This window comes from Camelus bactrianus, chromosome 4 (genome assembly GCF_048773025.1).
Source record: "Camelus bactrianus isolate YW-2024 breed Bactrian camel chromosome 4, ASM4877302v1, whole genome shotgun sequence".
Lineage (NCBI taxonomy): Eukaryota > Metazoa > Chordata > Mammalia > Artiodactyla > Camelidae > Camelus > Camelus bactrianus.
The window spans coordinates 73,126,208-73,140,236 of NC_133542.1; the positions used below are offsets into that span (position 1 = coordinate 73,126,208).

The following is a 14,029-nucleotide window of genomic DNA, read 5'->3' on the forward strand; positions in this document are numbered from 1 at the left end:
ATTTTTTAATTGGCTTGTTTGCCTTTTTATTTTTTAGCTGTAAGAATTCTTTATCAATTCTCGTTAAACCCCTTGTCAGATCTCTGCTCTGCAAATATTCTCTATTCTGTGGGTTGGCTTTTCATTTTCTCAATGGTGTCTTTAGAAGCATAAACATTTTTATTTCGATGAAGTTCTGTTCATCTTTATTTTCTTAAAAACTTTTGTTTATATTTTTTACAATCTAATCTTATTTTTATTTTTTAACGCCTTTATTGTGGTACGGTTCCTGTACAGTGAGCCACACGTATGTCACACCCATGAAACCACCACCACAATTTTTGTGATGCATCCTTTTTTCTAATGGAGGTGCTGGGGACTGAACTCAGGACCTCACGCATGCGAAGCATGCGCTCTACCTCTAAGCTATACCCTCCCCGCCAATTTATCTCCTTTTTCTTTTGTCCCTTGTGCTTTTGGCGTCACATCTAAGAAGGCTCTGCCTAACCCAAGTCATGAAGATTTACTCCTAATTTTTTCCCCAAGGGTTTTATAGTTTCAGCTCTTACATAGGGCTAAGATGTTTAGACAGAGGATTGAAGTGGCTTCCCCTCAGTGCATAAGGAATCCTTTGGATGGTGACAGAGGTGGCAGCCGCGGTCCAGGCCTCCCGGGGTATCTGAGACCAAGGGCAGAGTGTCCAGAGGGAAGAAAGCGGACACTGGAAGGGGGAGTGAACAAGCTCTGTGCTGCTCTGGGGAATGAGTTGACTGCTAATGCTACAGCCTTTGGGAGGGCTGCCTCCGTTGGTGATTCATTCATTCATTCATTCATTTATTCATCCATTGGTTTGTCTGTTCTTAGTCATTGATTGCTGACACCTGTGTGGGCAGATGAGGCTACAGGATTCAGTCCTCCCCACCCGCCCTGCTCCCCACCCTCATCCCCCTTCCCATCCCGGCCTCCCAGTACAGCTCTGAGTAATTGTGGTGGATCTGGGATCACTGTCGTGAGCACTCCTGGGTCCTGATGGTGGCAGCTGGGCAGGAAGGTGGGCAGGGTGGGTGCCTGAGGCTAGAAGACCCCCCATCTTGATGTCAGCAGCATGGGGGAGGGGAGCAGGACTAAAGCAGATGGAGAGAAGAGGCCACTGGGGGAGGGGGCAGTGTGCAGAGGGGGCCAAGGAGGGGATCCGGGGGGCCAGGAGGAGCAGCCCAGGAGCAAGACCCAGGAGGCAGGGCCAGGAGGGTGGGCTGCACGGAGGCCTGCCTGGGGGAGGGGGCTTCCAAGATAACAGGCATGATCCGTGGCCCAGGAAGTAAGGCAAGGGGCCTCCTGCATGTGGCCACAGGGGGCTGTTGGTGAGGAGGCTTTGTAAGAGCAATTTCTGTCGAGCGGCTAGTAGAAGCTGAATTACACTGGGCTGAGGGTTAAGTTGGGAGGTGAGGTCGTGGGGCCAACAGATGTAGACTGCTCTTGGGAAATTCGGATGGAAGAGAAATTCAGTGGAAGCAGGAGGAATTCAGTGGAATAGAGGGGCCAGGAGGATTGTATTAGGGTTAGGCTGGCTTGAAACAGGCATGTCTCCGGACTTCAAGGGTCTGAAATCACTGGGAGGCAATCAGACCGAATGACACAAGTGGAAGGTTTGGCTTTGTTGGCATACAACTTTCTAACGGTAGAGCAGTCTTCTTCAGGATATGGCAACATCCCAGTGCTGGAGATATTTGAGCAGAAAGAGATGGCTGCCTGTCAGGGGTGTTACACTGCAGATTCCTGTGCAGGGAGGCCAATTGGCCTAGATAAGGGATGGTAAATACCTGGGAAGCGCACCAGCATGGTCCTTTCCAGTGTCCCTGACAGGCATCACTGATTGATCACAGCACACCCAGCTCGGTGCTCCAGGCAGCCTCTAACAATCCATCCATCCAGGACAGTTTATGCAGCACAGCCGTTCTGCTCTTCCTGGACCAGGATTCTGACTCTCCCTTCCCTTCTGTAAAATGGGTCCATGTCATCCTGTGCAGGGAAAGCTTACGAGATCACCTATGTGCGGCTGAAGTTCCACACCAGTCGCCCTGAGAGCTTCGCCATCTACAAACGCAGCCATGCTGGGGGCCCCTGGGAGCCCTACCAGTTCTACAGTGCCTCCTGCCAGAAGACCTACGGCCGGCCCGAGGGCCAGTACCTGCGCCCCGGCCAGGACGAGCGCGTGGCCTTCTGCACGTCCGAGTTCAGTGACATCTCCCCACTGAGCGGGGGGAACGTGGCCTTCTCCACCCTGGAGGGCCGGCCCAGCGCCTACAACTTTGAGGAGAGCCCCATATTGCAGGTCAGAGAGGAGTGGGGCTCAGAGGGGGCAGGACGGGGTTGCAGGCGGGACACTCAGGTCCAGGGGAGCCACAGGAAGTCTAAAGTGACAGGAGGACATGGGGCTGGGGGAGGGTATACTGCGAGATCCCATGGTTTTCAGATTTTTTTTTTTAATTGAAGTACAGTCAGCTACAAAGTGTCAATTTCTGGTGTACAGCACAGCGTCCCAGTCATGCATGTACATACCTATATTTGTTTTCATATTCTTTTTCATTAAAGATTATTACAAGATAATGAATATAGTTCCCTGTGCTGTACAGAAGAAATGTGGTTTTTATCTATTTTTATATATAGTGGCTAACACCTGCAAATCTCAAACTCCCAAATTTACCCCTTCCCACCCGTGTCCCCCAGTTTTAAGCAGTAGAAGCTGTTGTTGGGTCTAAATCTTTTGTGGACGACTAAGAATGAAATAGATGGAAGACAGGTGCTCAGTCCAGCAGAAGTGTCCCTTCCCTCACCTCTATAGCAGAACTCTGTGACAGCCACCAGAAACGGAGGCCTGGAGCAGGGAAGGGGCTTCCCAGGGGCTCACGTGGGTTGGCAGAAGGGCCCAGAACAGAATCTAAGGGTCCTGACTCGTAGCTGCTGCTCCTGCTAGAATTCCCTCCTAAGGGCCCCGTTTCTCCCTCTGCGATGGACGGCATCCCCTGCCCTGTGTGTCTCCAAGAGCTTTTACGAGGATAAGAGGGAAAACGTGAAAAGAACCTGAGTTTGGAATCAGAGAGTCCTGGGATCTACGCTGTGAGGCAGGGCTGTCCAACAGAACTGTCTTCAGCAGCAGAAATGATCTCCGGCTGCACATTCTGGTGTGGCAGCCACGAGCCCCACGTGTCTGTCGCACACATGGAATGTGACTAGCACGACTGAGGAACAGAGTTTTAAGTTTTATTTCATTTTAATGAATTTCAATTCAAAAAGCCACATGTGGCCAGCAGATGCCACATTGGACATAAAGTGGCCGGCACAGTGCGTGGCAGAGAAGATGTGCTCATTCGTGCTTTGAAGACGAAGAGTTCCTGGTTGCTCCCCGACTTTAACCTTACAGCAGAGAGAATGGCAGGCTTGAGGCTGTGTCCATCCATACGGGTCCCCCCAGCCCGCCCACCTGGGTCCGGTATCAGCACCACGCATGCCCACATTTCTGTGTGTCAGTGACAGTGCGTCTGCAGATGCGGTGATCTGATGTTTTTGGCCATGGGACGGCCCGCTAGTCCACTTCCCTGGGTTCAGACAGGCCTTTGCCGAGATGAACCACTGTCTCCTTCCCTCAACACGTTCAGAGCATTTCCTTTGCCTGTCTGGGATAACAAGGGGGCTGGGGTTAGAATCCTTGTTGTTTCTAGAGGGGACACTGAAGCCCAGAAAGAGGTTGTGTCCTGCCCGGATGCCCAGCACAAGAAGACACAGAGTCAGCCGCCCTGAGGTCCCCAAGACCACCCTCAGTTTCAGTGATTCCTTTCAAGGACTCACGGAACTCAGAAAAGCCGCTGTACTCATGGTGATGATTTATTACAGTGAAAGGATATAGACTGAAACCAGCAAAGGGAAGAGGCAGGTGGGGGCAGGTCCAGGGGCGACCGGCACAGGCTTCTAGGTGTCCTCCCCCAGTGGAATCGCGGGAAAGCGTTTATTTCTCAGCAATGATCTGAGCACACTGCCATCCAGGGGAGCTCACTTGTGCCTTGGAGTCTGGGGTTTTTATAGGGGGTCTGCCTGTGGCCGACCTTAATCTCCAGCCCCTCCAGAGGTCAGGCTGATCCCATGTGGCCCAAGGCTCCCCGTAACTCACACTGTCAGCAGTGACTGTCTGGGGTGGCCCAAGGCCCAAGGTGAACAGAGACACTCTTATCAAGCAGGACATTGTAAGGGCTAACAGGTGACCCCCCCCACCCCCCCGCAGGAGTGGGGGCCACAGGCCAGAGCTCTCCTTGTCTAAGGTTAATCCTTTACGGCACAGAATCACGTCTCCAGACGCCCAGGCAGCCCTGCTTAGCCCTTTAAAAATGTTCACATGTGATCATGATTCTGTTTAAAATGACAGTTTCTTCTCCCCAGGGCTCCGAGCTCTGTAGATCAGCAAACATCAGCCAAGGTCATTTGAAGACAAGCAGAAGGGCAGGGCCCCTGCGCCGCCTGCGTCTGTGCTGTCTTGGCAGTGGGGTTCCCTAACTTGTCCCATACGTCCTGGATGCTGTCCCTGATGGAGAAACAGCCTTTTCAGAAATGACCCCTTCTGCCGTCCCCAGGCAGAAGCCAAGGTCAGAGAAGGGCAAAGAAAAGCAGGTCCACCCTCCCCTGCTCTCCCATTCTCCCTCGGGGCATCCCCAGGGTGGTGCTTCCTCTGAGGACATGGAGCATTTGGGGTGGGGGTGGGGTGGGTGGAGGATGTGTCTGTGTGGTTGTTGGGTCTTGGGGCCCTCTGTCCCCCGTGGGGGTGCCAGGGACCTCAAGGAGAAGGCCAGCCCTCTCCAGGGTGCTGGCTGGAGCAGAGTCACTGCTGCTTGAGCGGGGACCCGCTTCTCCTGGTCCCCAAGGTCTGCCCAAAATCAACCTGGGGGCCCACCCGTAATTTTAGCTGGGGCCATTACAAGTTGCAAAAGCCTGTTCGTTGCCTGTACGTCGGGGCTCCAGCTTGCCCGAAAGTGACCTCTAAGGCGTCAGGGGGTGACTTGTACAGTTTGGGCTAAGCGAATAAATGCCCTTTCTCTCTCCTGCTCCCTTGCTGGTGTCTCAGGGAGATTTTGCTGCTGTTTCTGTTGCCATCAGCTTTGCAGACTGATGGAGCAGGTCACAGGCTGCAAAGCAGATACAGGAACTCAGAGGAGGGTCACTTCGGGCTGGAGAACCTGGGCAGGTCACTGCCCTCTGGGCTTCCCCATATGTTGAGGGCATTGGGGTAAATACAGGGAGGCAGGCAGCCTGGTGGCTAAAGCTGGGACTGGGGGAGGGGGTCAGATAGACCCGAATCCCAGCTTTGCTGTGCACCAGCCATGCAACTCGGAGCAGAATATTTACCCTTGCTGAGCCTCAGTCTACTCATCTGTAAAGTGTGGGCAAGAATGACACCGACCCGTGGGGTTATTGTGAGGACCTGAGTTATAACTGCACGACGCGGGTCAGCTGCCGCGCCTTCCAGCTTGGACAGCAGCTGGGTGGAGTTCTCCGGGGGCACTTTTTCGGGAGAAAGAAGACTCTCAGAGCAACAGTATGCACTGCTGGGGCCCCACCCCTGGCCTTAGCCCTGGTGCCCCGGCTGCGCCAGGAACCAGCAGCATCAGCACCACGTGGCACGTGCGGCAATGCAGAGTCTCAGGTCCCGCCCCAGACCTCTGATCAGAAGCTGCATTTAAACCAGATCTCTGAATGCACACTGACATTTGGGAAGTGATTCGGGAGGGGTGGGGGCTTACAAACTCAGCTGAGTGCTGAAGCTCCCACTGAAGTTTTCTGGTGCTGGACCCCTTCCCGGCTGAAGCATCCTCGGGCAGAGGCCCTGGGCCCCAGGCGGCCGGGCTCGGGGGTTGCTGAGCCCAGGGGGATAGGAGAGGCCTGCTGGCCCGACTCATGCTGGGGCAAGAAGGCAGACTTGGCCAGGAGTTCATTTTCTGTCCTGATGGGCTTGATTGCTGAACCAGGAGTTCCTGGGCTAAATTAAAATGCTGATTAACATTCAGCCGGAGCTCTGATTATAACAGCAGGCGGATGAAAATGCCAGCCTTCCGTGGGCTCTCCCCCACTGCCCCGCCAGCTCTTCGCAGGGAAGCGGCTCATTCGGCCATCAGCACGGATTTATCGAGTGCCAGGCAGAGCCCGGGTCTGGGGCTGCGGTGAGAACCAGGGTCCTGAGCCTCTGCTCCCCTGGGGCCGTGTTCCTGGGACAGCCCCAGGCCTGGCCCGGCTGGGCAGGGTGGGAGGGCGCCCGGACACTCCTCCCCCAGCTGACCTCTAGAAAGCAGATGCACTTGCCGCTGGGAGCAGTCAGGTGACCTGTGCGACGGGGCTTTAGACGGGCTGCTTCAGCCCTTCCCCCAGCACCTTGACCACTTACTGAGCACATGCCGGACCCCGCGCCCTGCCGCTGACGTTGGCCATCCGCCTCCGACACGCTCCTGGGGTCGACGTGGCTTCTTGTCCCATTTCACAGACGGGGAGATGGAGGCTCCAAGACCTTGAGCAACTTCCCCAAAGTTGCACGGCCAGGAAGGGACCCGAGAGCAAGGGCTCCTTATTTCTGCTGTGTTCTCAGAATCTATCTGGGCTTGGCCCGTTCCTGAGTCCCGCGAGACCCCCACCCCCGCCCAGGCCGCAAGCCGGACCTCCCGGCAGAGCAGGGTGCGAGTGAACATGCAGGAGCCCGTCGGTGCGATCCCCCTCCGCCTTGCCCCCCCAGGAGTGGGTGACCAGCACTGAGCTCCTCATCTCCCTAGACCGGCTCAACACGTTCGGGGACGACATCTTCAAGGACCCCAAGGTGCTGCAGTCCTACTACTACGCCGTGTCGGACTTCTCTGTGGGCGGCAGGTAGGCGGAAGGCCGGGCGGCGGCCCAGCCCCGGGACGTTGCGGCTGCCACGTGGGGCTGCCACGAGAAGCCACCTCTGGTGCCCCAGGGGAGAGGGAGCAGGAGCCTGGTGCCCTGGGCCCCCCATCCAAGGCCTTCGTGACCCAGCTGCACCCCACCTCCCAGCTCCCTCCCCCTGCTTTTCCAGCATCAGCTGTGTTTCCGCCACCCCCCCATCCACCCCCTCATTGGTGGGAGATGCCAGCCCTTTGCACCTGCAGTCCCTTCCGCCTGAGGGGGTCCCTCCCCCCTTTTTTCCTTTCTTTCGCATCTAACAGGTACATTCATTCCCGCACGTGGGCACGTTTGCAGCAGCATTCCACTCTCTGGTCTAACACACATAGCACGCTTTAAATTTCCAGCTGGACCCATGATCCATGGGACATGAGCCAAGCAAAGCTGGTTCCTGGTGGCCACGAGCAGGTGCAGGACCCTGGGCTTTCAAAGCTTAACTTCTTTTACCAGCTCTTGGGAGCTTATAGCTGATGAAGCCCATCAACTCTGTTCTTCCCCAGGTCTCCTCACGAACTTGGGCATAGCAGGGCTTCCCAAACATTTTTAGTAAGGCTTTGAGGCCTCTTGGCACCGGATGACTGGTTCAGGCTGCTCCACGGCCAAGGACCTGGAGAGGTCACCGAGGGAGCAGGCGTGACGTTTCCGCCCTCTTTCTCACATGGGGAACGTCCGGCTGTGCCGTCGGGACCCCCGGCCTTGGCCCACGTGCTCCTCTGACTTTGGTCAGTGCAGTAGCTTGTCTGTTTAAGCATCGTGGGATGAGGGAGGTCTTCAACATAAATGTTTATTGGGTGCCTTTTTTTTTTTAAATTTATTTTGGTTTTATTTTGGGGAGTGATAATTAGGTTTATTTATTTATTTACTTATTTATTAATAAAGGTACTGGGGATTGAACCCCGGACCTCTGGCATGCTAAGCACACACTCTGCCACCAAGCTATACCTTCCCCCCATCATTGGGCTTTTTCTTGGAAAGGAGAGAGGAGACGTGTATTCCTGCCCTAGGCCGACAGTAATCAGATCCGTCCCCAGTGATCATGTCACACGCCCCAGGGTAACACGGACCGGAGGCCCGGGCAGGGTGTGCTGGTGGTCAGAGAGACCGCCCCGCAAAGAGGGTCCCCGCGAGGCTGGAGGAAGCAGGGGATGAGCGTGTGCGAGATCTGGGCCTGAGGAATGAGGAGACGGCCCTGTGGCTGGGACGGGGTCACTGAGACAGAAGGTTGTCGGGACCGCAGACCAGGTCTTTGTAGTCAGCAGGAAGCTGTGAAGAACTTGCCCAGGGTAGTTAACAGGGTGGGGTTTCTGAAACACCCCAACCCCTGACATTGCAAGAGGGCAGAAGGAGGGGAGGGAAGAAGCTGGTTAGGCAGAGCGGGTGCGGGGATGGGAGAGGGGTGGGCCCTACAGTTATTTAGGACAGGAAGTCAGCTCGACCTGGGAGTGGTGGCCCATGGAGGTAGGAAGCAACTGGCTTCCAGGATTCAGGGATGCTGGGGTGGTGTTCAGAGGGGTGGAGCCGTCTGGGAAGGGAACTCGCGCCCCACTGCCTGCACTCAGAGGATCTGCGACCTCGGGGGGTGGGGGCTCGGGAGTGAAGGGGAAATGAGGGTGTCTGTGAGGGCCCCTCTGCTGCCCCTCTGCCCCCGCCACTCCCACACTTGATTCAGGTCAAAGTGTCCAGCAGGAGGGCCTCTCCAAGGCTGGTGGAGGGCGCTGAGCTCCAGTACCTGCTGTCAGAGGGCTTCGGGACAGAGAACACCCGGGCCCAGCTGCCAGAGCCAGGCCACCCTTCAGTCCCTCTTTTGGGGTCAGAGGACTTTGTGAAGGAGGGAGGTGTTTGCAGCATTCCCTCGGGGACGTGGGCGGTCCCTTGTCCCGAGACCGGTGACCACTGTCTCCCAAGCCTGCCTGGTGCCTGCCTCACCCCTGCAGGGATGCTGCGGCAATGCCTGCCCACTCTGAGCTCCCAGGGAGGCCTGGCAAGGAAACGATGCCCTGAGCCCTTCCCAAGCCCTGTGTCCCCAGAGTAGAGATTGGCAGTGGTCAGAGATTCTAACACCCACTTAGGACAGGGCCGGGAACACAGTTTCCGGGGGGCCACCAAGTGTCCATAGAGGAGTGTCTAGGAGCTTGGGGTCTGTGTGGAGTAGGAGAGAATGGGGTTCAGCTTCTGGTTCTGCCACTTAGCATCCGTCACTTCATGGCCTCAGTTTCCTCATCTGTAAAATGGGGATAGTTACGGCCCCTCTTGCTCCAGAGAGATGATGTGAGCTAATGGCTCAGCTGGGGGCTGGTAGAGAGGAGGGTTGGGAGCTAGAATCTGTGGCCATCCTCTGAGTGGCTCAATCTGGCTACTCGGGACAGGGGTGACAGCCCCACAGGGTTCAAATTCAGCCGAGCATGCTGTGTGCCCCTGCCCCTGCCCGAGCACCCTTGTTCCTGCCTGATTCCACCAGTCTCCTGACCCTGTGGGAGGGTGGGTGAGGCAGGCCAGGGCTGCCCTCAAAGGCACAGGCTCCCAGGGGTCTTGAGACGAGTTGGGGGCTGTCCTGTGTAAGGAGCAACCTCTTTCTCATCCCTTTAGACAGAAAGGAGGGCCCTGAGGTGGGCCCCCTGGCTGCCCCCACCTTCCACCCGCTGTCCTGAGCTGGCTCAGCCTCTACCCAGGAGACTGAGGTGACTCCTCCCCAGGTCCCTCTCCGCCCCCGGGGTGAGGCTCCTCCAGGGCAGAAGCCTTCAGCCGCAGCATCAAGAACTTTGCTGTTACCACCCGGTGGCCTCGGGCAACCTCTCTGTGCCTCAGTCCCTCCTTCTGTTAAATGGGGCTGATACTGGGCGTGTGATGACACAACAGCATGTGTACAGAGCTCAGGACAGCCCCGTGCCGTCCGTTCTGGTACTGTTGCCCCAGGCACATAGTAGGTGTCCAGTGCCGCTTCAGAGCTGAGCAGTAGAATCAGGGGCTCACCTGGTGAGTAACCCCTCCTCTGCCGGCACCTACGCCAGCTTCCAGAGCCCCCACTCCCCGCCGTGTTCTTTTCCCAGATGCAAGTGCAACGGGCACGCCAGCGAGTGTGGCCCCAACGAGGAGGGCCGGCTGGCCTGCCGGTGCCAGCACAACACCACGGGCGCGGACTGCCAGCGCTGCCTGCCCTTCTTCCAGGATCGCCCGTGGGCCCGGGGCACAGCCGAGGCCGCCAACGAGTGTCTGCGTGAGTGTCTTGGGGCCTTGGGGGCCAGAGGCCAGCGGTGCAGGCTGGGAAACCAGCTCCCCAACCCTGGTGGGGGAGGGGGGCTGCTCCTGGGTGGGCCTGGGGGCAGCCCTGGGCCCTGAGTGGGGATGAGGAGGAGCTGAGGGAGAGCTGGAGGGGAGTGCATTTGATGGTGTGTCCTCATCCCCACAGACAGCTAGCCAGACCGAGTCTCCCAAGCAGAGGCGTCCATGGCAGGAGGGCTGGGCAGGACCCCGGACTTAATTCTTTTGTTTCAACTGCTCCAGCTGCAGCTGCTAATCAAAGCCAGGCTGCCCCAGATCCCCCAGGCAGCCCTTTGATGCCCCGGCCCCCATGTGTTGTGGCTGGGGCTGCCTAACCTCAGAGATGATGGTGCCGGCACATACCTTCTCCAGGGACGGGGGCCGTGCATGGGGTGTGGGGGGGGAGTCTTTCAGCCTGGTGTGCCACCTCCAGTTTCCCAGTGTCCCCAAGCCCTGCCTCGTCTCCCCCAGCAGTCATCGGGCTTGCTTCGGGCTGCCACGTGTAGCCGGCTGTCGCTGGGCACCAGCCCCCACCAGCTAGCTGCTGCACGTGTCCACGTGCAGGCGTCCTGATGGCTCGGCCTCTGGGCCCGCTGTGCTCCTGGCCCTGGGTTGTTGGCATCTAGAGCTGGGCTGGGGAGGGACAGCCTGTTCCATGGAACTTGGCACTGTCTGCAGGAGGTTCCTGGGGCCACCATGGCCCTAGTGAGTTTCTGCTGCCCTCGCTGGCCTGCCTCCACCAGGAAGTCCTCTGGGAGTGAGGGCACTGGCTGGCTCACCCATTATGAGTCTGGGGCTGTCTCCATGGTGGGGACACAAAAGTCCAGACTACTTCTCCTGCCACGTCCTCACCCCTGTGGTCACATCTCTGTCCTCCCAGTCCCCAGCCTGGAAGCCGGGGCTTTGTGCCTGACCCTTCACCACCCCCGAGGCCAGGCAGCCCCTGGGCCCTGATTTTGACCTCACCCACCTACCTCCAACCCATCTGTGTCCTTCTACTCAACCAACACCGTGGTCCAGGCCCGCCACCCCTCGTCTGAACACTGGAAGCCCCCTCCTCCCTGCCTTCCCAGCCCCCAGCACCCCCTCCGCCTGTAGCAAGAGAACTTTTAAGTGCAAATGCAATTACGTTCATTCCCTAGCAACACTCCCACAGTGCCCCTGCTTCAAGGTGAAGTCCACAGACCACGGCTGCCCAGCCTCCCTGGATCAAGCTCATCTGACCTCGACCGCAGTAGCTGCCCCCTGCACCCCTCCTTGACCTGTCACACTGCACGATGTCCCCACCTCTGCCCTGGCCATCACATAACATGCTCTCTCCCCACCCCCACATGAGGCAAGCCTTGCTTCTCTAGCTGGGGCACAATTATCCTCTCATCTCCTGCTTGGGACTCTCCACTCCCCTCCCCTCCCCTCCCCTCCTTCTCCCTGCCAGTTCCTTCCTGCTCACCCTTTAGATTCAGCTTAGCTGTGCCTTCCTCCAAGAAGGCTGGTCCCATCCTCCCAGGAGAGCTGTAAGGCCCTCCTTTTACCTCCCGGAACCACCCTGCTTCTCCCATCACACCTGCAGGATTTTCACTTACTGGCTGCACCTGGCCGCTGCCATCAAACAGTGGGCACTTGTGTGTAGGAGCTGGGTTTGTACTGTTCACTGGTCCAGCCCCCGCTGGGCTCACCACAGGAGTCAAGACAGAGATGATTCTTTGTACATACGTTTTTAAAAATGTATTACTGCGTAAATGAAAGGTGGCTTGTATTCTCCGCTTGCTTCTGAGTGACCTCATGGTCACTTGGGATCACATTCACACACTGTTGTGGCTTAGAGGACCCAAAGGAGATCTTGGAGGGAGCCACACTGCCACTCCACAAAGTAGGCAGTCTGATCCATGACCAGATGACTGTACATCCTGGCTTGCCTGGGAGGGTCGTGTATTTGGATGTATTTATTAATGGTGCCCCCTTTGTTCTTAAAAGTGTCCTGTTTTGGAAGGTCAGTTAATGAGTCTCCAGATCCCTGGTCAAGCCAGGCCTGAACTCCACCCTTGACCTTTCTTCATCTGCCTGCTCATTCAGCATAAGGAGGCTGATTGGCACAGACTCCCCTCCTACCCTGTGTCACAGCCTCTCACACACACCCTCCCCTGTCTCCTGCCCACAGCTTGCAACTGCAGTGGCCACTCTGAGGAGTGCACCTTTGACCGGGAGCTCTTCCGTAGCTCGGGCCACGGTGGGCGCTGCCTCCACTGCCGTGACCACACAGCGGGGCCGCACTGTGAGCGCTGCCAGGAGAATTTCTATCGCTGGAACCCATGGGCGCCATGCCAGCCGTGTGACTGCCACCCGGCAGGTGAGTGGGCCCTGCCACCCCGAACCCCCACCCCTGCCCTGTTCCGGCCCCTGCAGCCCTGTGCCCTCCCTCCCCAGGCTCCCTGCGCCTCCAGTGCGATGACTCGGGCACCTGTGTCTGCAAGCCCACGGTGACAGGCTGGAAGTGTGACCGCTGCCTGCCTGGGTTCCACTCGCTCAGCGAGGGCGGCTGCAGGTGAGGGGGGGGCAGCGGGTGTGGGCAGCCCAGCAGGGGTGCACGTGGTGGATTTGGACAGAACAATGGAAAGCAGGAGGGAAGGGATATTAGCTGTCCTTCCGTCCCTCTTTCCTTCCCTCCTTCCATCCCTTCATTCCTTCATTCCTCCCTCTATTCAGCACTTTCTTATTCTGCAACTACCATGCCCCAATCCCAAGAGAATACAAGAGACATCCTGTCCCTGGAGAGGCAGACAGACATACAGGATGAGCAAGAGACAGGGTGTGAGCCCCGTAGAAGTTCAGCGAGTCTTGGGGGTCAAGGACAGGCCTCCTGTAAGAGGCTCTGAGTTCTAGTGTGAGACCTGACACAGGAGGGCTGGTGAGAGGAAGGAGGGGCAAGTGTTCCAGCCAGGGGAGAACACATGCAAAGGCCCTGAGGCTAGTGCATGGTGAAGCTCAGGAGGATGAATAGGGAGTGCAGGCAGGAGGGGGTGCAGAGGCAGAGGGTCCGGCAGGGCCCCGGAGGCCTCAGGAGGAGCTGTGGACAGATGAGAAGCAAGAGTGGGATGAGGTTGGAGGCAGGGCAGAGGCTGCAGCAGGCTTGTGGCCACTGGCACTCGGGTTTGGCCCTGGAGAGGCAGAGACCTGGATGAATTCCTGAATCCCTTGGAAAGCAGAGTTGGCAGGAGGTGGTTACTAGGGAGTGGACAGAAGAAGGGATGAAGGCTGACATCCAGGGTTCTGCTTTGGGCACGTGGGTGAAGGGAGGCCACTCATGGCAAGGCGAGCACAGTGCAGAGAGGCTGAGTCTGCAGTGCCAGTGGGGCATCCAAGGGGAGAGAGATGGGCAGGGGGCTACCGGGAGCTGGACCTCAGAGGCAACGTCTAACACATTACTGTCACTTGATTAAGAAAATACGCAATAACCAAAAAAAAAGCCACTATAAATTCAGAAGCACTTTTAAATGAACTTGGTTTTGGTTAATTGCAGCAATCTCCTTGTATGTTTGAAAAGCAGTGGAAATGCACTTGGGAGGTGTGGGAAGTTCTCAGATCCCTCATGAAACAGTGGTTCGAAGCACAAAATTGGTCATTAAGTGGAGACCTGGATGCTTTTCCAGGGTCTCTCTGGCCTCTGGGCCTTTGCACATGCCATCCCGCCTACTCCAGAGCATTCTCCTTTCCCTCAACCTGCCATGTCCCCCTGCCTGTGTGTGAACAAAGTCCTATTCATTCTTCAGTTCTCAGCCAAGGTACTACTCCCCCAGCAAGTCTTCCTTCCTCCCTGTGCCCTCGTCCCCACTCTAGGGACCTC

At 57.2% G+C, this 14,029-nt stretch overlaps 1 protein-coding gene across 2 annotated transcripts in view; it reads left to right on the forward strand.

Moving 5' to 3' along the window:
* Positions 1-14,029, forward strand: part of LAMC3 (laminin subunit gamma 3) — a 58,309-nt gene that overhangs the window by 11,748 nt on the left and 32,532 nt on the right. For both annotated transcript variants that reach the window (XM_074362418.1, XM_074362417.1), the window contains exons 2-6: positions 2,007-2,311; positions 6,746-6,876; positions 9,978-10,144; positions 12,347-12,535; positions 12,613-12,730. In XM_074362418.1, coding sequence (XP_074218519.1) covers positions 2,007-2,311; positions 6,746-6,876; positions 9,978-10,144; positions 12,347-12,535; positions 12,613-12,730 — 910 coding nt within the window. The remainder of the gene's footprint in view (positions 1-2,006; positions 2,312-6,745; positions 6,877-9,977; positions 10,145-12,346; positions 12,536-12,612; positions 12,731-14,029) is intronic.